The following is a 26,361-nucleotide window of genomic DNA, read 5'->3' on the forward strand; positions in this document are numbered from 1 at the left end:
TACCAACATTCTGATGTATTTTATAATGTACAAAGCCTTGTTTAATGCATCATCTCTTTAGAATCTTCCAGCAACTCTGAGGAAAACACAAGGGTCTATTTATTGTTCCCATTTTGCAGGTGATGAAACTGAGACTAAGAAGGTTAAATATAAAGTGGAAAAAACAATTAATTTAGAGTTGTTTGAAGATTAAGCAAGAGAATAATTCAGTCTGATTATCATTTGGCACAAGTTAAGAGCTAAGTTTTCTTATATAAGTTATCTATTGCCTTATAATAAACCACCCCAAAATAATGACTTAGAATGGTGAGTGAAGTGAAGCTGCTCAGTCGTGTCTGACTCTTTGTGACCCCATGGACTGTAGCCTATCAGGTCCCTCCATCCATGGGATTTTCCAGGCAAGAGTACTGGAGTGGATTGCCATTTCCTTCTCCAGGGGATCTTCCTGACTCAGGAATCGAACCCGGGTCTCTCGCATTGCAAACAGATGCTTTACCATCTGAGCCACCAGGGAAGCTTAGAAAGATAATGGTCCTTTATTCTGCTCCCAAAATTGGGGCTGTGAAGGCACAAATAGCTGAGAGTGGGGGTGGGGCTGGAACAGCTGGCTTCTTTGGGCTTCTCTCTTTCTGTGGTCTCTCCACATGGTCTCTCCACATGGCAGCCCCAGTGTAACCATGGCAGCTGAAGGCTTCCGGAGTGTGTGGAAAGAACAAGAGTAAGAGAGACAAAGAGCCAGAGAGAGAATAAGAGAGTATTAGACAGAAGCTCTAAAACCTTATGACCCAGCCTTAGAAGTATGTTACACCCTGTCAACTTCTACTACATTTTCTTAAACTCAAGCCACCACAGCTAACTCATATTCTTGGAGGAGAATTGGACTCAGCTTCTTCACTGAATTTTGGGCACATTTCCCTGTCTAAAATGCTTGCCTAAATTAGTGCAGACATGAAGCTAAGAGGTAAAGGACACAGCCAGGGTCATTCACAACTAGGATTAAATGGTTCCACTAATATTAGATCCAACTGTGTGACTCCCAAGTCTGCACTTTTTTTTTTAATACTCTAGAAAATCCACTGTGATCATCATGTCCAATAGGGTAGGGAAGACATGCTGGTCACCAAACAGAACCAGTTCTCTTCACTGTTTTGGAAAACTTATTTATTTATTTTGCGGGAAAATATTACCCCTAAAGCAGTCATCCTCAAGCACTCAAGTCTGTTTTTAATCCCTCCCGCCAACAGATGTATTCAATTGCATTTTCCCAAAATGAATCACTTTTTTTTGTTATTTTTGTCTGTATTTTTCACCTCTCAAGATCCTTTTATGTTAATTCTGAAACCCATCATTTAGATTGATAATGCCTCCCAATGTGGAATCTTCCCTTGATTCTTTCATAATGAATGTGTGCCCTTTCTGTGGGTCACTGTATGAAATATTCTTTAAGAGGAGGGTCTCACATAAGATCTGAGGAGTATTCTTTTTTACCCCAAGAATTTCTGTTGAACTAAAGAGAGTTTTGGACAAGGAAATGGCAACCCACTCTAGTATTTTTGCTTGGAGAATCCCCATGGACAGCTGGCAGGCCACAGTCCACAGTGTCGCACAGAGTCAGACCCGACTGAAGAGACTTAGCACAAAGAGAGTTTAAACCATCTCATTTTGGAAAATCTGGAAATTTGAACAATGACATGGAGCTGAATTCTCAGTGTGTTCACATACCAGTTTTAGTAACTCTCAGCAGTAAAGTAGATTTTTCCAATAGGAGCTTTTCTCTGTTTAAGGATTCCCAGCAGTCTCTATGGACTTCCCAGGTGGCTCAATGGTTAAGTAATCCACCTGCCAATGCAGGAAACTCAGAAGACTCAATCCCTGCATCTGGAAGATCCCCTGGAGAAGGAAACTGCAACCCACTCCAGTATTCTTGCCTGGAAAATCCCATGGACAGAGGAGCCTGGCGGGCTACAGTCCTTGGGGTCACACGGAGTCAGACATGACTGAACTTGCAGGTACAGCAGTCCTTATAGGGAAACATCCTTCCTGTTTCTCACACCTCAGGGCTTGGTGGGGGCCTGGGGTAAGAAGCAGAGAGAATGGATAAGGATCTCCAGTAGGTATGGGATCTCTAAGAAGACCAGCACAGTCCATAGAAATATCTGCAAGCCACATAGGTACTCATTTTATAATATCTGCATTTTGAAAAGTAAAAAGTAACATTAATTTTAATAATATATTTTATTTAACCCAATATGTACAAAATACAATTATTTGAACATGCATTTAACATAAAAAATATTCAAGAAATGTTTTTCATCCTTATTTCTATACCAAGTCTTGGAATCCCATGTATATTTCACACTTCTTGCACACCTAATTCTCGACTAACCACATTGCAACTCATCAATAACCAATTCGTATTGGACTGCACACATAACCTTTCGTTTCTGCTGTTACATTGGGCCTCTGATACCCCAAACCTTTATTCTTTGGTTTCATATCTTTTCACAGTCCAGATCTCAGCTCAAAACACCAGTCCCGTAGAGAAACTCCTAATGAGATCTACTCCTGTCTTGCCATTCTTGATCGTGTTATCCTTCAGTATTGTCTCCACAGAACCCATCCTTTCTAAAATGATCTCATTTATTCGTTTACATACTTATTGTCTAGTTTCTCTGCCAAAATGTAAGTTTCAGAAGACCAGAGATTTTAAAAAACTTATTATGGTCTGTTGTGATTTTCAGGTGCCAAGCACCGTGCCTGGCCCACGCTGGGGGCTCAAAACACCTTTGCAGGAGGAAGGAATTGCATTCCTCTGGATCCTAGCGGAAGAGGGCATATAGCCGCGTGTCACAGGTGGGGCACCCACGTTGCGCGCGACCGCTCTCTGCGCGGGTGTAGGGTGAGTGGGTTGGTGTGGGGGTGTGCGCGGTAGAGCGCGCCAGCGAGCCCCAAGAGCCGAACGGGGAGGAGCAGCCAGCGCAGCGCAGCAGCTGCAGCGCCGGCCCGGCCGGGCAGCTCGGAGGTGGGTGGGCCGTGTCGCCAGCCCGCCCGCGGGGTCCCTATTGGCCGCCTGTCGGCCGCCCTCAGCCCGGAAGGCGGCTAGGAGCCGCGGGGCTGCTCCGGAGCCGGAGCGGGAGAGGCAGGCCGAGCCGACGCCGGGCGGACGCGCGGGATCCGCGCCCCCACTCTCAGCCTCCTTGCACTCCCGCCGCCGCCCAGCTCGTCTCGGGCGCTGGCGCCTACCGTCGGCCTCCGACAGCGCCCGGGAAGGACCCGGGCAGCTCCCGGGCGCCCGGGTGAGTGGCCGCGCGCGACTCTGATCCTTCCGAGCCCCGCCGCCTGCTTTGGCTTTCGCGGCCGAGGCACGACGAGGTTTGCCCGGGCAGCGCCCAAGACAACAGGGAAGGCCAAGGCAGGGTAAACTTGACTGAGGGGAGAAGTAGGATCGCCACCAGGAGGTTCCCCCAGCCCCGCGGGCCGGATGGGAACAGGTGGCGCGGGCCGGGCGCTTTGTGTTCGGGGCGCGAAGAAGGAGCCGGCGGCCGCGCCTCCCTCGGCCGCTCCCTTCCCTCCCTTGCTCCCCCGGGCGGCCGCACGCCGGGTCGGCTGGGTAACGGAGCGGGAGTCGCCAGGAATGTGCCTCTGGGGACAGCTTGGCTCGAGGGAGGAGAGAAGGTGGCCGTGGCGGCCGGGGAACTGCGGGCACCGAGAGGTGGCGCGGGGGCTGCACGGCTGCTCCTGGCAGGAGAGGGATGCTTCCAGCCAGGCGCTTTCCGCCCGGGCGAGGGCTTCATTCTTCCGCGGCGCCCCTGGAGCTGGGGAGCTGGGTGGGCGTGTGTGCATAGAAAGAGGAGGCCGGGAGGCCAGCGACTTCCGGAGCGGGTGCTGATCGGTGCTCCGCGCCTTGCTTTCGGAGACCCAGACCTTGGGGTGCGGCGGTGCCGGGCCACACGAGTGCGCCAGTGATGCTGGGCTGGGGGCATCCCTATTTTGGGGTTTAACAAAGAGTGCTCCTCTCCACCCGGCGGGGTGGGGCAGCTCCGGAGAGGTGGTCTTCAGCGAGCTAGACTTAGCCCAGGGGAAGGGTACTTCCTTTTGGGGTTGTCATTTTATTATTATATTGCCTTTTTCGTTTTAAGGACTGCTGACTGATGCATGAGGGGCCCACGGAGGCGCAGGAGCGGTGGTGATGGTTTGGGAAGCGGAGCTGAAGTGCGCTGGGCTTTGGTGACGCGTGACAGTTTATCATGACCGTGTTCAGGCAGGAAAACGTGGATGATTACTACGACACCGGCGAGGAACTTGGCAGGTACGGGGCAGGTGGGGTGGGGTGCCGAAAGCTCAAAGCTTTCGGGTGGTGGGAATGCATAATATTGCGGGTAGCGGGGCGGTAAACAAATGGAGTTTGAATTCAGATGTCTCCCTCGCCCTTCTAGGAGATGTGCAAATTATAGAGAAAAGAGTTACTAACCCAGCAAGGACTAGGGACCAGAAATAAACTACCTCATCCAAGGGGTTGGGGGTGGAGAGGCAATTTCAGTGTTACATTATGATGAAGTGTATTGATCGAGACCCCTGGACAAGAACAGATTTAATTGTCTTCAATAACTCTTGTCAGCTTTTGCCCTTCTGAAACAATGAGGCAAAAGCTTATGTAGTTGGAACTGGAGTTAGCTGCTTATGTGTGATTCAGATAGAGAGGACACACCAATTAATAGGCTTTTAAAAGCATAATACTTTCCCTCTTTATGAATTTTTGGAGTAACATGCATGAACAAGTATTGGTAGGTCACACATGAAGACTTGCCAGATGTTGATGTTGGGTTTAGATTTTGAAACTTCCTTGAACCAGCAGTTTAATTACCCAGTTGGTGTCAGCGGTTGCTTGCTTTGCTTTCTTTCACGATGTTAAATTTTTAACAAATCCCTGACGGCGAGTCTAATATGGCTATCTGGATTCAAAGCATACTTCCATTGCTGCAGGAGCTATGACTCTGAAAGTGGAGCTTTTCAGTTCCAGGTGAACAAAGAACCATTTCTTTGGGGACATGGAAGGCCTGGATGGGTCTCCTCTTGACTGGGGATTTGACAAGGTGGGTTGTGCTCTGGTCTAGCTTCAGCAGAAAACCCAGGTTTCACGCCTTAATTTAAATTCAGCATAAGGAATTTGACTGTGGTTTATTTGTATTGTGAGTCAAGTAGAAGAATCTTTAAACAAACAAAAAGTATGTCTTTATTTAATATGTGTATCAAAATATGTATTTTTCCATATACATCTGTTGTCTGATTCAGTGCTTCCTTTTTCCCCATGAAAAGGAAATTAAAAAACACCCACACCCTAGATTACCTTATGAGAACTGAAATTGAGTTTAAAATATTTTTCAAGTTCAAGTAATAGTTCAGGCTAAAAGCAATGTTTTTAAAGTTATTATATAAAATATTTCTGTATACATTTAGTATGAACTAAGAACATCACTGGGAGCTTGTGCTTAGGGGAAGCTTATTATATACTGGAGATTTACTGAATGAATAAGAAGGAAACCTCTCAAAAATCACATTTCGTGGATATGTTTAAGGTTAAGGTTTAAGAGTATGTGGTTGAAATACTTGGTTTAACTAGAATTAAGTCACTTTATTCCTGTGGCTTTTAGCAAGATGAGTGGTACATGGAGTTTTCCTTTGGGAGCAGGAGAGAAAGGCGAAAAACTATATTTAAATTCTGTTTGTGTAGTGTGGCCTGATTATATAAATTCTCTCATAAAGAGAGATGATTAAAAGTAGGTGAGATGACTGCTTTATAGATTAAATATGCTGACCTTATTTTCATTAAGATCTTTTGATAGAATTATGTGTAATGAGAAGGAAAAACAAAAAATGCGGACTCCCTGTGGCTGATGGAGGAGTTTGTGATCCTTTATTTCGTGGGTGTGATGACAGGACCTCTGCCTCTGCTATGGGAAGTGGTTTGCTCATTTGTCACTAGCAGTTGGCTTTGATTCTGGCTCGTTCTACATTTCTGTGTATAATTTTCTCCCCACTGTGCAAGACTAACTGACAAATTGTTTATTGAAAATTTTAATTTGTGTGACCTATGAATTTCAAAGAAGTGCTCTGAAAAACTGGGAGTTGGGGATTTTGAAAAAAAAAGTATACGTGCCCATCTGTCTAATAGGTCTTTTGTTTTTGTCTAAAAATGTGGTAAATAGTTGGGGTTTTTTTTTTTTTGAAGTTTTTTTCAAGCCCTGTGAATTTTATGTCTGCTGGGAAATTGCCACTTCCTGAAAACAAATGCAGGCATAAGATGGACATTTGGGAAAGATGCTGCTGTGAGTCACTGCGAGGAGATTAGGAGTGGAGGCAAGAGCTTAGTGTTGCAAAACGGAAATGGGCAGATATTTAACACATAAGCAAGGTTGTTCTAAGTGTGAGTTACAAATAGGCCAACATCTAGGATTAAGACTTCACCCATGTATCTTTAGCAGTAATCTAAATAATAGCTACTCACCTTGTAAAGGGCTTCCCTGGTGGCTTAGAGGATAAAGCGTCTGCCCACAATGCCGGAGACCCAGGTTCAATCCCTGGGTAGGGAAGATCCCCTGGAGAAGGAAATGGCAACCCACTCCAGTACTCTTGTCTGGAAAATCCCATGGACGGAGGAGCCTGCTAGGCTATAGTCCATGGGTTCGCAAAGAGTCGGACACGACTGAGTGGCTTTGCTTCTTCTTCACCTGATAAATGAGCTGAGAAAAGTCCATAGCTAGAGGAAGAAAGACGGACTTTTTAACAAGTAGAATGTAGTATTGTGATTATTACTATTGTCACTTTACTTTTATGAAAACAGAGTTTGTATGTACAAGGGCGAGAGTGTGTGTGTCTCTGTGTATATTAGTGTGTGTACTGCCAGGACTACCATAAAAACTCTTTGTCAGCGCTAAAAACCTTTATAAAGTATTATGATCATTTGCAGTAGTGACAGAGCAGACAGACCACTGCACAGATAGTCTGACCCAAAATTGGCTCTACAGTTCAGTAGCTTTATAACTTTGAATACGCCACTTATCCTCCCTGACCCTCAGGATCTTCATCTATTAAATTAGAGGCCTAGTGCTTATTTCATGACTGTTGTGAGTATCAAGTAATCTAAGACATGTAAAAGTATTTTATCAGCAGTTGTGCGTTAAACAAACAAAGATATCATCGGCAGAACTTGGTTGAGACGTGAGTATTCCAGGCACGCCAATAACTCGGTTTGCAATCCGATATTCTTTTAAGTGTCTGTTTACCAATTTGGGGAAGGGCCTGTGGATAAAGGGCCGTGAGGAAGACCCACTGCTGACGGCCCTCAGCCTCTCTACGCTGATTCTGAATAATGCAGCTCTGGCCTTGAAGTCAAGTGGAGACAAGCGCCTGCAGTGAAAGAGACTTCATCATTACAGTATTGTTTGGTGACCTCTGTTGACTCCAGGAGGTCCTTTGGGTCTCAGCCTCTATCCCAGGAGGTGGAATGAAGAACTGCTTCCGTCATGTGTAGTGGTTTCTGGGAGGAGTTCTTACAAATGTGGATTTCTGCATGTGCTGTTACACTGGGTCATTTTAATGCCCCAGGTGCCTTAGCATCTCTTATCAGTGGGCGCATGGGGCAGCTGAAGTCTGACTTGTCCCACCATCAGGCTCCAGTTTCACCCCTGGCTTTGGTTCAGCCTAATCCGTGAGCCTTCCGAGCACCTCTCTGAACACTGCCTTCCTAAGGACTGGCCTTGTTTCTCTTCCAGTCTGACCTTATGTGATCTTAAGACCTTGGTCCTATCTCCTGAATAAATCTCTCCATGATGATCTCTCCCTTTCAGAAGCCAAATGGCTCGTCTGAAGCACTCCATTGATTGTGACCACAGACTGCCCGGTCCATGCTCCATCTTTGCTTTGTGTTATTAATGTTCTTGTATTACTCCATGTAGCCAACTTGAAAGTTCCTTTAGAGTGTGTTCTGGTCTCTTTTCTCCCCAGGGTGTACAATGTGCTTTATAATTCCGGGCAAAAATTTGATCAGTGCCTGAATAAGTTAATGCAGGCCTGCAGGTACAATATTGAGACCAGAATGGGGATTTGAGATGCAAACGATGATGCGGATGCTGACACCGATGGAGAGGCAGTGTGTAGCATGGGACAGCCTGGTACACCGGAAAGTGGGAAGATCCCTACCTTTGCAGGATGTTGTGAGAATTGGGGGCAGTGGCTGTAAACATCGGATACGTAGTCACTGCCTCAGATATTATTTTTAATAACCTCTTTTCCTCATTAGAACATTTACCACAGTGCATACTCATTACTTGTTTGATTGTCTGCTTTCCCCACAACTTGTCACAAGGTTGTGGCCCTGGACTTTCTCATCACTTTTTATCTCTTCTGCCTAATTAGATGTGTGATACTAGGTGCTCAATAAATGCTTGCTGATTGAATGAATGAATGGATTAATATTCATAAAGTATCATGAACACCCCATATATATTTACATGTATATGACCCTCAATAAGTGATGACTGGTAGGGATAAACTTAGGATATTAAAGACTGTAGCTCATCAAAATAAGAGCTGCTTTTGCTTTTGCATTCTCTGGCTGAACAGTAATGTTCACAGCAGCCAAAATTTCTAAGCACAAGATGAGTTTTAAACAAAACACAGTGGAGCCTTACATATTCTACATTTGTTTGGATGGTCACTGGAAGATAATAATTCAAAGTTAAAACATTCTCATTTTGGCATAAAATCCATGAGCATTTTAATCAACATAAGGAGCTGTATTGATAATAAACCTGACAGTCTGAGTACATCTTTCAGTTGATTTACTGTGAACTGCAGAAATCAGTCTTAAGAATACTGGCAGTCTCATGGGGATAGGGGTGAGGGTGGAAGGAGAGACCTCCGAGCATGTTTTCTCCTTGGAAGTGGGGCTCAAGGCTCGTGCGGTTGACTAGTGAGATCATCCCGTAGGACCTCGCTGATTGTGAGTGTTCTCTATTCATTTCTGCTTTCTTGTCCCCTCAGATGTTTGCTCTGATGGGAAAGGCAGCCAAGCTTTAAGAGAGATAAAGTTCAAATATTCCTATTAGAGATAACAGTCAGGGATTTAAAAATTCTGTGCATTTCAGGGAGATCTAATAATAGTCTTCTAGAATGTGAAGGGAGGGCGTGGTGACAGTGCTGAGTGGCATTTGGGCTGAATGCTTGCTTGCCAGCACTGGGAATGCAGAATGTGCCTCTGGACCTCCTGGGGACACAGAAATTCAGCTCACTGGACCCCAGCATACCCCAGGAATGTAGGGTATGGAGGCGCTTATTGATGGAGAAGCCAGGGAACATCGAAGCAGCCTTCTTGGCCTGTCTGTGCTCTTTACTCTTGGCTTGTGTCTCACCCAGCTGCTTACGAACCTAAAAGCCCCATAGCGTTGGCTCACCCCTGTAAAGCCGTGAAAAACACAATAAGCTTACAGAGATGGATGTGCAGATTAATTTCAGTAATTGCAAATACAGTGTTATGTCAGAAGAGGTGCCATCGTCAGACATATCCTCTGGTCTCCCAGCAAATCTGTAACCTCTGAAGTGCAGAGTGCATTTCCTTGAGGCACTGGTGTGTGAGTGTTTGTGTGTGTGTGTATGTGAGGCACTGGTGTGTGAGTGTGTGTGTGTGTGTGTGTGTGAGGCATTGGTGTGTGAATGTGTGTGTGTGTGTGTGTGTGTGTGTGTATGTGAGCATTGATGTGTGAGTGTGTGTGTGCGCATTGAGGAGAGGGGTGGAGGGGGGAGGCTTGAGAGATGCTGTGGTAGGGGGATGAGAGGTGAACCTCAAGGTCAAGATTGTGTTGTCTGATCTCTGGGACACCCTGCCAGGGAATGTGTTATGAACTTTCACCTTTAATTCTAGTCAGTAGCTTTGTGTACCTAACCTAACCTAATCTCGCATTTCATATGCATGAAATAAAGCATGATTTTAGTGTAAAAACTTCTTTCTGATCAGGAGACAAAGAAAGCTACCTACCAGTAGAGGGGAGGGGAGGAGTTTTTGTTGGTGAGTTCAGTTCAGTTCAGTCGCTCAGTCGTGTCCGACTCTGCGACCCCATGAACCGCAGCAGGCCAGGCCTCCCTGTCCATCACCAACTCCCGGAGTGGCCTCCCTGTCCATCACCAACTCCCGGAGTTCACCCAAACTCATGTCCATCAAGTCAGTGATGCCATCTAGCCATCTCATCCTCTGTTGTCCCCTTCTCCTCCTGCCCCCAATCCCTCCCAGCATCAGAGTCTTTTCCAATAAGTCAACTCTTCACATGAGGTAGCCAAAGTATTGGAGTTTCAGCCTTAGCATCAGTCCTTCCAAAGAACACCCAGGACTGATCTCCTTTAGAATGGACTGGTTGGACCTCCTTGCAGTCCAAGGGACTCTCAAGAGTCTTCTCCAACACCACAGTTCAAAAGCATCAGTTCTTCGGCGCTCAGTTTTCTTCACAGTCCAACTCTCACATCCATACATGACCACAGGAAAAACCATAGCCTTGACTAGACGCACCTTTGTTGGCAAAGTAATGTCTCTGCTTTTGAATATGCTATCTAGGTTGGTCATAACTTTTCTTCCAAGGAGTAAGTGTCTTTTAATTTCATGGTGCAATCACCATCTGCAGTCATTTTGGACCACAAAAAAACAAAGTCTGACACTGTTTCCACTGTTTCCCCATCTATTTCCCATGAAGTGATAGGACCAGATGCCATGATCTTTGTTTTCTGAATGTTGAGCTTTAAGCCAACTTTTTCACTCTCCTCTTTCACTTTCATCAAGAGGTTTTTTAGTTCCTCTTCACTTTCTGCCATAAGGGTGGTGTCATCTGCATATCTGAGGTTATTGATATTTCTCCTCGCGATCTTGATTCCAGCTTGTGCTTCTTCCAACCCAGCGTTTCTCATGATGTACTCTGCATATAAGTTAAATAAGCAGGGTGACAATATACAGCCTTGACGTACTCCTTTTCCTATTTGGAACCAGTCTGTTGTTCCATGTCCAGTTCTAACTGTTGCTTCCTGACCTGCATATAGGTTTCTCAAGAGGCAGGTCAGGTGGTCTGGTATTCCCATCTCTTCCAGAATTTTCCACAGTTTATTGTGATCCACACAGTCAAAGGCTTTGGCATAGTCAATAAAGCAGAAATAGATGTTTTTCTGGAACTCTCTTGCTTTTTCCATGATCCAGAGGATGTTGGCAATTTGATCTCTGGTTCCTCTGCCTTTTCTAAAACCAGCTTGAACATCAGGAAGTTCATGGTTCACGTATTGCTGAAGCCTGGCTTGGAGAATTTTGAGCATTACTTTGCTAGCGTGTGAGATGAGTGCAATTGTGCGGTAGTTTGAGCATTTTTTGGCATTGCCTTTCTTTGGGATTGGAATGAAAACTGACCTTTTCCAGTCCTGTGGCCACTGCTGAGTTTTCCAAATTTACTGACATTTTGAGTGCAGCACTTTCACAGCATCGTCTTCCAGGATTTCAAATAGCTCAACTGGAATTCCATCACCTCCACTAGCTTTGTTCGTAGTGATGCTTTTTGTTGGTGAAGGGAAGCCCAAGACCCTTGGACAATTAGACCTTAGAAGAAGCTGAGCAGTCAGTGAGTCCTTTCTTCTTGTTTCTTCCCGTCAGACCTTAGGTCCAGTAGCTTTCTTGAGGTAGATGGTTGGTAGGTAGCAAGAGATGGACCTAGATTCCTGAGCAGGACTGTTTTCATTATATTCTTCATACTACTTAGGATTTGGCGATTATCTTTTTTTTGGAAGCCAGGAAACATTGATATTTAAGAGAAGTGGTTTAGGTAGCCATCTAATGCCCACCTATCTTAATACCTGCTTGGACAGGATGGTCAGGAGTTACCAGTAACCATTTCATGGTGGGTTTTCATTTCACCCCATGCAGAGGGTGTGAACCCCTTGGCGTTCAGAACACTCATGGGTACTTGACAACATATGTGACATCCTTGCCTTTTCCAAAGGGCTTGTGCCCCATGGTTATGAATGGCGCTTGAACCTGCTGTAGTTTTACCCAAGTCTCAAAGTTAATAATTTAGCTTTTTGGAAAGTTCACAGAACACTTTCATTATTATTTAACCTTTGAGTCTTGGAATATGTGAGAGTTGTGGCTCTACCTAATAGGCCACCCTGTAAGTGACAGCTTCTCAGTTCATTAAGCATCACTAGTCTGTCTGGTTTAAGGTTGGGGTATGATTGTTTAAATCTTTATGTGGAAAGTGACAGCTGATTGTTTTGCGTTGGTTTGTTGTGGTAAGTTATCACAAGAGAATGCATCATCTCTCAGCCTTGAAGGAGATTATATGGTAGTATAATTTTTTATAATAAATGCAATTATTACTTTGTTAATATTTTAAATGAATTCCTTTAAATATCCAGTTAGGAGAGAGTAGAGGAAAAAGTGATTGATCTTTGGTTTTTCTACATCATCTAACAAAAATAGGTTTAAAAATAACTGTCTAACTAGTACATCTTTCTTAGGTAAAACAAAGTGCCATATCCCCGTTCCAGGTTCAATGTTCTGTTCAGTTCAGTTCAGTTGCTCGTCCTATCTGACCCTTTGCAACCCCATGGACTGCAGCATGCCAGGCTTCCCTGTCTATCACCAACTCCCGGAGCTTGCCCAAACCCATAACCTAAAATCATTGGTCTCATTTTCAATCCTAGTTCAAAACAAAACAAAACCAGTCATGTGCTGGTAACTAATCTCTTGTGATAGCTGACAGGTGTGACCCTTAGTGACTCTTGTTTATCGTTCCTGTCTTTCGGAGGTGACGTTAAGCGCTCGTGTGGCTTACAGACCACAGTGTGATCATTTAAGTATAATGTTGCTTACCTCTGAGAAATAACCCTGAGTCTTTCCCTTGTGTCCTACCTGTCGACATTTCGATTGTGAGCTTGAGAAATTTTATTCAGTAATATAATGTTATGTTCAGAGACATCAAGAGGGGAAGGAGGAGGGGAGAAAGTTGGTTTTTTCCCCCTTTTAAAAACACTTTCAACTTTGGACGAAGAACATAATGTTTGAACAAATGAATGCTGTGAACTGCTGATCACTGGCGTTTGAAAAGTTTATGTTGATGGTGCTGATATTCATAAGCTTGATGGTTTTCAGCTGGAAAATTTGGCTCTGTGTGTGAACTTTTGCAGGGCACATTTTCAGTCAAAACTATTTTGATTATTCCTACTCAGATATCATGTGATGAGTGGGACTGGTTTTTAAATATCTCAGGACAGTTGATATAGTAAATTTTCACTGATAAGTAATGAGATAATTTCCATTTTTCCATGACTCATTGTTTTCTGCCTTCAGAACCACGCACCCCTTCCCTTTTTAACTTGTAAAAATTGTCAGGATTTTTGAGACCTTACTTCAGTCCACCATATTCTTGTCTACCTCCCAGTGTAGAATTTTCCATAGAAGAGGTAATCAGTACCTTTTTTGGCCCCACCATGAAGAGGGTCAGATTTCCCTCGGAACTGCCTATCTCCGTGTCCGCCTAGCAACCCATACTGCTGTCTTAGACTAGGCTATATGTGTGGGAGGGTAGATAAGACTCAGCTCAGGTGATGGGACAGAATTGTGTCAGGATACGTAGGCACATGGAAGGAGTGGCTTAGGGGAGAAGAGATCAGTAGTTGCGCTGATTCTGCTCTGATGTTTCCACCCCACTTTGAGAAGTTTTTCTAAATTGTTTTCCCTCCTTTAAAGCTTTCTTTCTTTCTTTTTTTTTTGCCATCTGTGGTTTATGGGTGAGCAGCAGAAATATGTGTCTCTGAAAGAGTGTTGAAAAGCTGCAACCTTTTGAGTCTAATATTATATAATAGACTGCTTCCCTTTAAAAAAACAAAGCCATTGGCCCTGCTGGTGTATGGATACTGTAGAGAACAGACTTTTCACAGCTAACTGCTGAAGTTGTAAATGCTGAATTGCACCTGATACCCAGAGGAACTGTTCTTAGAAATTTGCTAAGTCAAAAAAACATTAGTAGGTTATTTGTTATCTTAAAAATACTATTTTACTGCCACATAAATCAGTTAACTGAAACCAGAGCCTGCCAGGGTTTCTGCTATATACCTTAGATGTGGATATAGAAAGTTGTCTTTCTCAGTGTTGTTTTTGCCCCTCGATGTTGAGAATCAGCACGTGAACTGCTGTTCGTAGTGCCAGAAATTTCCACCAAAATGTCCTCAGGAGCTCCCCTTTCTTTGGATAACAGTAGGTTTATTTCCTTCCCCTTCCCTGGCCAGCTTACACCTCTTTTCAGACCATAATTGCAGTGGCACCATGTGCTCAGGACAAGGCCTGCCTGACCTAAGGCAACTCTGCTCTTGTTCTCCTCCTAATGTCTCTTTTTCCACATTGTACAATCAGAGTGGACTCCTCACGTGTCATCCCATTTGGTGAAAAATCTATAAAAAGAGTGCTTGAGACCCTGTTCTAGGCACTTCTTTGCCATGTAATTCACACTGCCTTTGGAATAGAGAGGAGATAGTCACAGTGACCCTTTTAGTACTGCGAAGTTTGGACACCTGTCAGATGTGCCTCCTCACCAGCTTCAGGCAGCTGATTCAATTGTTTGGCAGAGAAAGTGAATTTGAACAAGTGGAATATTTTCCAGGATGAAGCTTTATCATTTTGCTTTCCTCCCCACCCCTCTCCTGACACAGAGATAGGAGAACTTGGCAAATGCAGTTGGGGACAGGCAAGGTAAGCTTATCTGTGGAATAGAAACATGAGATCCCTTGGTTTTGCTAAACATGGTTGGGGCACTGAATGAATATATCCAGTTTTATGAACAGTACCAGTTAAGATGGACCATCCTTTGCAGGCCTTATCTTCAGAAGCAACATTCTTTGAGGCATATAATTTAAAAAAAAAAAAAAGTTTTTTTTTTTTTTTTTAAATTTTGTATCCACTGGACAAAGTCAGATGGAGAAACAGTGGAGCAGGATCCAGAGTCCTGCTGGGTCCATACTCCCAACATTCTTGAGTCTCCGGTGCTCCTTCCCCAAGGCCCAGTGTGCCCTTTAATTTCATTTAGAACCCAGGCGCCCATGGGGAGGGGCTCACAGTCATTGCGCAGCCTGCCTTTTGCCCGCAGCCCTGCGGGGGCTGGGTCCCGACTGGCTGGTGAGTGCACCTAGCCTGCCCGGAGGAGGATGCAGGCCCGTGAAGGCCAGTGCCCTTACCTGCCGACCCTGAGCCACCTCCACTCTGGCCCATGCTGGGCGGGCAATAAAAACATGTTTTTTTTTAATTAAAAAAAAAATTACCTGCATCAGAGAGAAGTTTTAACCTGGAGAACTAAAAAGCAAATGCAAAGTGAGCTGGCCGGTGGTGGTCTGCAGCCTTCTGTGGAGCCTGTCCAGGTTTGTCCTGCTGGTTCTCTTTCTTATCTTCTATATCCTTAATTTGTGGTAAATAACTGGGCACTTGGTATTTTTTTGTACTTGGCTTGTCCCTGTGATTCTTGGCTCTCCCTATGAATTGGGCGTTTCACAAATTGACTTTTTGTGTGTCTTACATTGGGTGGGATTCAGCTATCTGCACGGGAGGCCTTGTTTATCTGCCTCGAAAGTGTTAGTCTCTCAGTCTGTCCAACCCTTTGCGACCCCATGGACTGTAGCCCACCGGGTTCCTCTGTCCGTGGAATTCTCCAGGCAAGAATACTGCAGTTGGGATCTTCCCAATCCAGGAATTGAACCTGGGTCTCCCGCACTGCAGCAGATTCTTTACTGTCTGAGCCACCAGGGAAGCTATGAAGGTGCATATACGGAAATGATAATATAGATCAGAGCTTTTGACCCACATCCCTGACTCAACAAAGCACTAGCTTTGGGGAAGGCAATTGACTACTGTGAGACTCCATTTTCTTATCTGTGAAACTGGTATAATAATCATATCTGCCTCAGAAGGTAGTTGTGAAGATATATGTGATGTGTGTAAGGTACTTGACCGAGTAGCAGGAACATAGAAAGTGCTGAAGAAAGGGTGGCTGTTTACTAAGAATAGGAGGGACTGAACGGGCTTCTGGGTCTCAGGGGCCTGCCTTTTTCTGTTAGTTCCTCATCATCACCCAGGTTCTGGCCTGGCCACCTGGGGCGGGGTGGGGGTTACTTCCCTCTTCTCCTCAATTCCATCCTCCTGCCTTCTCTGCTCCTCTGTCTTTGGCTCAGCCCACAGGGTGGGCTCATTCTACCAAGTTTGATGTCGTTTGTGCGCTCCGTCTTGGCTGTCTGTTTCAGCTGGCTCAGACCCAGGACTCAGTTTATGTGCTGGGCTCCCTCGCTGGTCTGCCCTGTGGTGTGGTCAGTGATTCTCAGAACTCCTGAGAAACAAGTTATCCAGGAATTTAGCCATGCATTTGAGGGTGGGCTGCTAGAGATGGGGCTTATGGGATGCCATTGCCAAAGTGCACCCAGAGTCTCTGGGAAGAGGGAGGGAGGAGCTCATATCAAGATGGGAAGACATGCTTTTGGGGAAGCCAGAACAGCTAAAAGCTGCACAACAACGGAGGGAGGGCTGCTCAGAAATGCTCAGGGGGACAGTCATCTTGGCATTATTAAGAACCTGAGGTATGCCTGCACACAGATTCATGTTTTAATGGGGTGTACTGTAGCTTCCTGAAAAGTCAATTTCATTTTTCTAGCTGCTTTTTAAATGAAAAAAACTGTCTTAAGCAGCTGAATAAGAGACTAGGAATTTGATCCGATGAACAAATCATTGATTTTTATTACAGATCTTTATGGGGGAAGGAGTCTGAATGAGTGTGTGAGTTCCATTCCAAGATGAGCTTGCTGCAGAAGGCAAGACGTACAGCAGGTCTGAGCCTCTGCTCAGTTCTGACACGTACTGATTTAAGATGTGAAAATGAGTGTTTGGCCAAGCCAGAGTTTCCTGTGCCAAGAAAAGCCTATTAGATTGGTGGCTGAAAGGCTGAATTGTTAGGATTTACTTAATGGTGAGGCTCTGCCAGCTGCTGGGAGTGAATGCCCACTTAGGCGTTTGAGTGCATCCTTGTTCCCTGGACTCGGGGCCCATTTGTTCAAGGAATATGGCGGCCTCACAAGAGGCCACTCTAAAAGGATGCTTCCTTATTCTTTGGGCCCCTTGTGTAGAGCTATCTGTAGTTTGTAACAGTAACATTAGTTGCTCACAAATTTATAAAGAAGAATGCCTGGAAATTGGGCTTATAAGGTGAGTTCAGGTGAAATATCAGGGAGTGACAATGTTAACTATAAACAGGCAACATAAATGGCCTGTTAAACAAAAGTTGTCACGTGAGCTGTGATATCTGCCCATCACGTATTCATTCATCCAGGGTTGATTGATGTCTCAATGGTAGGGCACTGGCTGGGGTAGTGGGCAGAACATTTTATCTCAACGAGTTCCAAGTGGGGCAGACAGACTTTACATAACCAATGATAATAGAAAACCTAAATAAGAAGTGAGAGAAACCAAGTATGAAAAACTGTTTCTGGAGTTCCAGCAAAGAGAGGCCATTCTGACTTTGAGGGTTCATTTGTTTATTCACTCATTCATTCAGATTTTCTGGGGACTAAAAACATAAGCAGGTAGGTGCCCAAGTGGAAATGTGTGTGTGTGTCTACCTGTTTATTCCCTGAAACAATTTGGAACTCAGACATGAGGGAAGAGACTAGGAGACTAAGATTTACTGGGAACCCATTCTAGACCAGTGACTGGAGGTAAGTTTAGTAACCTACATTTTACAGATGAGAAAACTGAAGTACAGAAAGACATTGGCCTTGGATAATGTGTTTAAAATAGTGGAGGCAACCATTGGACACCCCAGATTGCTAAGCAATGACTGGAAATTGGGTGATGGGCTTACTTTGTGGCCTATTCCTCTGCCACTGTCATGGAAGGGGGAAGTTCAAAGAACTTTAAAACATTCAGAGTGATGCCTGGCGTATGACATGTTCAATACATGTTTCCTGCCTTTAAACTGGAAGTTTTCAACCTCAGTACTAGTGACATTTTGGTTGAGATTATTCTTTGTGGTTGTGGGAAGCCAGCATCCCTGGCTTCTGCTCTCTGGATGCTAGTAACATTTCACCCTACCCCCACCCCAGCCCACTGAGAACCGCTGGGCTACAGGATCAAGACAGGGAAGTGTTAACAAATGGACCTAGGGGTTGGAACAGGTGGTAGGCGAGGAGGATCCTGCACCCAGTGAGCAAAGAAACTGCCTCTGAAAGAAGGTATTGGCCTTAGGTGTCCAGAGCTGGGGAAGGAAGAGAGCAGGCTACCAATGGTGTGAGCCAGGATTCTGCAGCAGGTGTTGTTGTGATCTGGTCTTTATGTTGCCCCTGCGGTGGGCAGATCTGTTGTGTCCCAGTAGTATGGGGTGGCACACAGACAGTGAGTAAGACCTGGAGAGACTCCATGGTGTTGCTCACCCAGGGTGACAGCCACCCATGGCCCACATGGAAGTTTCTGCCTTGCGCTTCCCTGCTGATCAGGCTGCTCTGAGTCATGGCTCAGCTGGGTCCCCATCATGGCCTGCTCTTTCTTGGTCCACTCTTCTCTCTCCCAAGGGTGGTTTCCATGACTGTTTTTAACCTGAATAGCTATGTGGTTTTCTTTTTAATGCTAATTTCTGATTTTTAGTCAGAGCTAGAGAAAAGTGTGTTAGTTGCTCAGTCATGTCCGACTCTTTGTGACCCATGGACTGTAGCCCGCCATGGTCCTCTGTCCATGGAATTCTCCAGCCAAGAATACTGGATTGGGTATTCTCTAGGGGATCTTCTCAACTCCTTGCTTTTTAATTGCTTTACATTCTCTTAAGCCTGCAGGGCGGTTCCAGCCTCTCCAGCAGGCTGGGTGGCATAGCATGCTGTGGGATTGTGGGGAACCCACAGAGCTTAGTTATTGCCTCCCATATCCCCTCCTTCTGGCAGGGGGCTTTTGAAGGTGAAAGGTTGGGTCTTGGGATGTGGCAGAAGGCGTGAAGAATGTTTTCTGCCCTATCCCAGCTCCCTGGGGGAGAGGGCACTTATGTGGAGTTTACCCGAGGAAGCTTGTCAGTGGTGGAGGGTGTGAAAGGACCCGGGCTGATTGGGAGGGCATAGTGGGGAAGGGAAATGGATCAGTCAAGGGGCAGGCAGGATGTGAATCCACTCTTGATGGTCACAGTGAAGAATGGCCAAGTATGTACTGTCTGGGAAGATGATACTTCACCTAGGGCTGAGCTGGAGCCACCGAAGAGGGCCTTTAGCACATGCCATGCTGGGAAAGAACACCTGTTCTTCCTGTTAACCCCCTGCAGGGAGCCAGGGTGGCGCAGGATGTGGGGCAGCCTCTGGCTGGGCAGAGAAGAGTGAAGAACAGAGTTTGCGGGGGGTTGGATGTGTGGACGGATGGAGGAGAGGGATGTCCACTAATGACAGCTGTGAAATAGCACTGGGTTTGTCATGGAAACTGTTCCCCTCTGTTGGTGCAGGTGCTCAGAATCTGTACTGTCAGCATGCAGGACCCGCCTCTTGACTCTGAATATTGGGTCTCCATTCCATTTGTCCCAGGAAGTCACTCTTGACCATGCCCTTGCAGTGTTCCTTCCTCTTGCAAACGCTTGGATATTTCCTCTTTGGCACAGTCGTCCAGCACTTAGACCCTCCATGTTGCATCGCTGGCTGTCCCTCTGTGTGTGTTCAGTTCAGTTCAGTCACTCAGTCATGTCCGACTCTTTGTGACCCCATGGACTGCAGCACGCCAGGCCTCCCTGTCCATCACCAACTCCCGGAGCCTACTCAAACTCATGTTCACTGAGTCAGTGATGCCATCCAACCATCTCATTCTCTGTTGTCCCCTTCTCCTCCCGCCTTCAATCTTTCCCAGCATTAGGGTCTTTTCAAATGAGTCGGTTCTTCCCATCAGGTGGCCAAGGTGTTAAAGTTTCAGCTTCAACATCAGTCCTCCCAATGAATATTCAGGACTGATTTCCTTTAGGATGGACAGGTTGGATCTCCTTGCAGTCCAAGGGACTCTCAAGAGTCTTCTCCAACACCACAGTTTAAAAGCATCAATTCTTCGGTGCTCAGCTTTCTTTATAGTCCAACTCTCACATCCATACATGACTACTGGAAAAACCATAGCTTTGACCAGACAGACCTTTGTTAACAAAGTAACGTCTCTGCTTTTTTAATATGCTGTCTACGTTGGTCATAACTTTTCTTCCAAGAAGCAAGCGTCTTTTAATTTCATGGCTGCAGTCACCATCTGCAGTGATTTTGGAGCCCCAAAAAATAACTTCTGTCACTGTTTCCACTGTTTCCTCATCTATTTGCCATGAAGTGATGGGACTGGATGCCATGATCTTGGTTTTCTGAATGTTGAGCTTTAAGCCAACTTTTTCACTCTCCTCTTTCACTTTCATCAAGAGGCTTTCTGTGTGTTTATCTTCCCTGTATTGTAAGCCACTTAAGTTGTCATAGTTCTTTTGTTCCCAGCATCTTGTGCAGAGAAAGTACTCCAGAAGTACCTGTTGTTTGGTGATCAGTTCCCTTCACTGGCCATAATCAACAGAATTCTGAAATGCCCGAATGTACTGTACCTCCTATGAATTTTAAAGGCGGCTAAGTCATCACTAAAAACTTCCTTAAGAAGCATAATATGTTTTCGTCCTTGGAATAGCCCTGCCCAAGGATAGCATCAGCCCCTTGGAATAACCCTTGGAATAGCATCAGCCCCTTAAATGTACAGAGTGGGTCCCAATGTCAGTAGCTCGCTGGAGAGTAGGGTATAGACAGAATGGCTATGTCCTTTCCATGATGGCATCCTGATAATTTCCTCCAAATCTGGTGGTACTTTTTTTTTTTTTAACCATGTAACCTATTTTTATTGTCTTTTTTTTTTTTTTTAATTTAAAGCATGGTGGAGCCTAGTGGGAGTAAGCTGTGCTTGACCCCATATCAGTTACTGAAGGGAAAGCAGGTATCAGAGCTGATAGGCACCAGGCACTGATGTGCCTGTGTCACAGCTTGTGTGGCTCTTAGAGAAAGCAGCCCACGTGTGTGCTGAGTCTGTGAATGGAGCCTCTACAGCACAACTGTTTGCCCTAGAATATTTGCAATTTAAAAGTGAAAACCCATGGGACTTGATGTTAAACCTCTCTGCAATTGGCGGTCTCCCTGCTGTCAGTCACTCCCGTCAAGTTTGCTATTTTTTTACAATGCTGGAAAACTGGGACTTCACAAAGGAAAAAGGAGGTCTGAATATAGAATTGACTTCTTCCCCACCAAATTTTAATTGATTCTAGTGCAAGTAGAAAGGTGTATCATGTGTTCTGAAAAGATAGGGTTTAATTATGGTTTATAATTAGTTCTCTAGGAAGCACTTGGAGTTGTACCCAGGGAGGAAAAACAGAGGGCTCCGGTGGAATCGTGTAAAAGGATTGATGAGAAAATGGGTTTCTGTTGCGGAGGATTTGGGCATGTTGCCAGCCTTACGACAAGGTGTCAATTAGCCTCCTCGCTCAGGGAGCAAGAGAGGGGACTGCCAGCATGGGGGACCCCTGCTCTGGAGGACAAGGACACCTGGAACCAGAGCAGTTTCCAGGGCAGAGAAGCTTTTGTTTCTCAGGTAGCATTTCTTCCTGTGATAAAAAAGAGGTTACAGGCAAGAAGACAGCTGCTCGAAAGCCAAAGACAAGGGGACAGTTGTGGGGAGTGTATATTTAAAAATCAGCCACCGTGAGATGGAAAAATTAGGATGTTGGAAACAATTAGGGTTCAATTTTATAACTTAGAGTTTCTTTCTTGACCCTTGAAGGTAGGTGGAAAGTGTTTTTTTTGTTTGTTTCTTTTTCAGATTGGGAAATTAGAGTTTAGAGAAGTTAGGTTCAAGGTAGCATAGGTCAGTTCACAGTGAATTGAAATATGTGTATGTGTGTATATAACTTACATACATGTATATATACATATAAAATATACACATGGAGATATATATATATATATATACACACCATACAAATATTTATTGTAAATCTTACTGATGTAAAGGATATGTAATAATTGACAAATAATACAAAATATCCATATTCATTATTATAAATCCATATAGCCGGTATATAGCCAGAATGCATTTGTTAATTTTTGACAAACCTATGTTTGATGATGTTTTGACAAATGCTAGCTCTTGTCCATCTGCTAATTCTTTTCCTGATAAATTGATTGCCCCTGAATCTGACATGTGATCTACTCTTGTACAAATTATATTTAGTAAATTGAACCCCTTTCACCTTCAGCACTGCTGATAGGTACCATAGGTAGTGCTGTGTTTCAGCTCTTGGTGTCATTGCTGGGATTGGTATACATTGTTGGATTCTGCATTCTTTAACAGTGGCCGTGTTTAACCAGCAGTTCACAAAATTCCTACAAAATGAGCAGTGCTTGTGAGTCGCACTGGTCAGCTAGAGCACTTCCCAGTTCCATTGTTAAGGTCTGAAAAGACAAGTGCTTGCCTGTCTTACTCATTGTTGAGCCCAGAATCAAGGATGGTGCCAAATGTGTGCTTGGAGGACATGTTGTTCACAGGGATGAATGAGATTTCAAAGCTGGGACCTGGAGCCAGTTCGTGGGACTCCATGAGGACAAGGTCCTTGGTGGGCAGTGAGGAAGCTCCGGAAAGAAGAGACAGCAGAGACTGTCTCCACCGTCAGAGCTGCCTGAGAGAGCCCCGCCTTCTGGTGGGACGTTAGCACTCGAGCAGTAACACAAGGAAGAGGAGAGGGGACAGCATCTCCTTCTGTGTCCCTTTCTTCCAGCTGTATCAGGCCTGACAATTCTGTGCCCCATCTTCGACGTGGCCTTCTTGTGTATCAATGTGGAGGCTGCCTTAGTCTTTGGTCCTCAATGTGGTTAAGCAGTGATGGGAACAAGAGAGAGATTACATGGTCTGAAATGGAACAGGTCATACCTGTCACATGACACAGATGTCAAAGAGGACGTGCAGGGAAAGTCGTGTCCCTCCTTCCATCTTCCAGCCACCAGCTCCTCAGCTACTTGTGGATCCTTCCAGGTGGAGCCTGTGCATATTTCAGTCAAAAAACTTTTTACATATTTTCATGTGTTTACTAAGATGGGATCATGTTATATGCATTGTTCTACACTTGGTTTTTTTCACCTGACAACATATTTTGATAATCAGCCCGTTACTGCACAAGGAGAAATGACTCTATTCTATGGGTTTACCGTAATTTATTTAATTCTCTCCCTATCTGTGAACATTTAGAGTTTGTTTCCAATTTTTTTATTACAAATAATTCTGTAATGAAAACTTTTGCATTAAAGGTTGAAATTATCTGTAGGATAAATTCCCAGAAGTGAAATAGCTGGGTCAGAGGGGAGCAATTGTTATTCTAATAGATATCCTCCAGGTTGCTCTTTATAGAAAATAAGCCAGTTTACCACCCACTATGGGTCACACAGAGTCGGACACGACTGAAGTGACTTAGCATAGCATAGCATAGCATGGGCTTCCCTTGTGACTCAGCTGGTAAAGAATCAGCCTGCAATGCAGGAGACTTGGGTTCGATCCCTGGGTTGGGAAGAGCCCCTGTAGAAGAGAAGGGCTACCCACTCCAATATTCTTCCCTGGAGAATCCCATGGACAGAGGAGCCTGGTGGGCTACAGTCCATGGGGTCCCTGAGTCGGACATGACTGAGTGACTCAGCACAGCTTAGTGCAACCCAGTACAATTAGAGAGCCAATTTCTTCCCCCTTTTCTGGAACTTTTGGGTACTTGCTACTTTGATAGGTGTGGTCTCATTAACTTTTTTTTGCTCCACCACGTGGCTTGCAGTATCTTAGTTCCCCAACCAGGGACTGAACCCGGGCCACTGCAGTGAAAGTACCAAGTCCTAACCACTGGACCACCAGGGGATTCTGTCATTAATTTTTGAATATGAATGAGTATAAGCATCTCTTCATGTGGTTAAGAACTATTTGTCTTTGTTGTCAACTTTCAGTTCATACTATTTGCTCATTTTTCAATAGCATTGTAGACCTCTATTAATTTGTAGGAACTCTTTATATATTGAAAATTGCTTTATGTCTGTTGCATGATTTACACATCTTTTCTCTAGGTTGTCCTTTGGCTTTTGACTTTGTTTCTGGTCTCTTCCTCATATATGTATGTTTTCTGTATTATGTAAAATATACATAAAATAAAACATAGCATTTTTAAGTGTACAGTTTAGTGGTATTAAGTACAGTCACACTGGTTATACACCACAATCTAGCTCCAGAACATTTTCATCATTCTATTTTTCTAAAGTAGTTGAATTTATCAATAATTTTTCATCTGTTTTAGATATTATATCACCTTTAGAAAGTCTCTGCTCGCTTTGAGTTTATTAAAAATATTTTCTATCATTTCTTCTCGTACTTTGTATGGTTTATTACTTACTTTATTTATTTCTTATTTTTGGCTGCGCTGACTGTTCGCTGCTTTACATGGGCTTTCTCTAGTTGTGGTGAGCAGGGGATACTGTCTAGTTGCAGTGCACGGACTTCTGATGGCAGTGTCTTCTCATTGTGGAGCACAGGCTCTAGGCGCATGGGGTTTAGTATCTGCAGCACGAGGACTCAGTAGTAGTGGCCTTTGGGCTCTAGGATGTGTGGGCTTCAGTAGTGCAGTACTTGGGCTCAGTAGTCATAGCTCCTGGGCTCTAGAGCTTGGACCCAGTAGTGTGGCACAAAAGGTTAGTTGTGCTGTGACAAGTGGGATCTTCTCAGACCAGGGATCAAACCCATGTCCTCTGCATTGGCAGGTGGATTCTTAGCCACTGTGCCACCAGGGAAGTCTTATTACTTCTTTAAATTCTATGATCCATTTGGAATTCCTTTGGGTGTAAAGTGTGAACTGTGGCTCCAAGGGTACCTATTCCTGATAGTGAGCTCCTTGATTGCCATTCGGTCATCAAACATGGTTTGAGGACTAGTTGGATGCCTCTAGCTATAGGGGAGCAGCAGAAGAAGCCATTTTGAGCAGTCCATGTGAGTTGGGGTTGGAAGGGGGTGCTTCAGAAATGAAGCCTGACCTAGACTGATGAAGTCTCATTCTAGGAAATATGAACTCCTAGGTATTTATGTTTGCTATCCTCAAAAAAAATCTCAGACATGCTGGTCAGTACTTTGAATTTGCTGAAAGAGTCTCCCTGATGACAGGTAGGTAGGTTACGTACAACACACAGGACAGAACTGCCTCTTAGGTAAGGCTGTCCTGCAAGGTGAGCAGTGTGTGTCCTGCCAGAGGCTCTGCAGCAGGCTAGGGAGCAGTGAGGTCAGGGCTGAAGTCCAGCTGATGCTCAGCAGCATCTTCCTGGAAGAGGGGGCACCTATTTCTAATTCTCCTGTGGGCACCTAGTAGGCAAGAGGTGCCATAATGGAAGAACTCAGTTTCCAGGTCTCCAGACCCACGGGCAAGTACCCTTCTGGATCTGTCCTCCCAGGCTCCTTGAGTGGAGGGTCAAGGAGCACCCTTCATGTTCCAGGTGGGCTGGGCCATGGGTCATTGGTACCCTCACCCTCAGGGTAGCTGGGCATGGCCTGAGGGCACTGGAGTCCCGAGGCTGGTTATCTCAGGCGGCAGGCAGCACATATATCCTTTCTGCATGGTCCATGAGGTGGGGGAGAAAAGCTGGAAAGCACAGACATGGCCTCTTGAACTTGTATCTTTCTCAGAAGCCTGCAGGTGGAGCTGGGGTGGGTTCCCTGCCAGAACCACCTCCCCACAGTATTCCAGAGGACACCAGCCATGAACATTCACATCTGACCATTTGAATGGTATGCCCTGCAGTCTCCCCAGGGTCCCATCTTATCCCATGGGAGTCTGTGGGTGGCCCAGTGGAAGCAACTGGGCTGGAAGGATATGTCTTTTCAGTTCTAGGACTTTCTCCATCTCTGTTTTTCACTGCGTGCAGCTCAAAAATGAGTTGAATAAATGAGTGACACAATACGAACTTCTGAAAAAACCCCTGTGGTATTTCTTCTGTCAGAGCAGCCACATCCAGACTGGGGGCTTCTGGTCCATGTCCAGAAAACATGTGTTTTCCTTTCATCCCTTCCTCTGTGAGCTCCCCAAGGCCTGGTCTGGGACATCTCTCCTTTGCCCAGCTCCTCTCCCTATGCTTGGCATGTACTGAATGCTTGAATGTTTGAGGAACTTAATTACCTGCCCCTGTTGCTCCTACCACGGGTGAGAAGTCAGTTGTTCTGAAGGGCACGGCCAGTCAATTGAGCCACCAATGTACAGAGAGAGGTAAGTTTGTTTTTAA

The 26,361-nt window shown here is 45.1% G+C and overlaps 1 protein-coding gene across 5 annotated transcripts in view; it reads left to right on the plus strand.

Annotated features, from left to right (window-relative positions):
* Nucleotides 1-2,966: 2,966 nt before the first annotated feature.
* DAPK1 (death associated protein kinase 1) overlaps nt 2,967-26,361 on the plus strand; it is a 213,463-nt gene continuing 190,068 nt past the window's right edge. For 2 of the 5 annotated variants that reach the window (XM_061426092.1, XM_061426097.1), the window contains exons 1-2: nt 3,206-3,296; nt 4,140-4,309. In XM_061426092.1, coding sequence (XP_061282076.1) covers nt 4,248-4,309 — 62 coding nt within the window. In that variant the 5' untranslated portion in view covers nt 3,206-3,296; nt 4,140-4,247. Of the gene's footprint in view, nt 3,023-3,205; nt 3,297-3,587; nt 3,676-3,771; nt 3,931-4,139; nt 4,310-26,361 lie in introns of those variants that run through there. The other 3 variants (XM_061426094.1, XM_061426095.1, XM_061426096.1) reach the window with 3 other exon arrangements.

Source organism: Bos javanicus, chromosome 8, assembly GCF_032452875.1.
Source record: "Bos javanicus breed banteng chromosome 8, ARS-OSU_banteng_1.0, whole genome shotgun sequence".
NCBI lineage: Eukaryota > Metazoa > Chordata > Mammalia > Artiodactyla > Bovidae > Bos > Bos javanicus.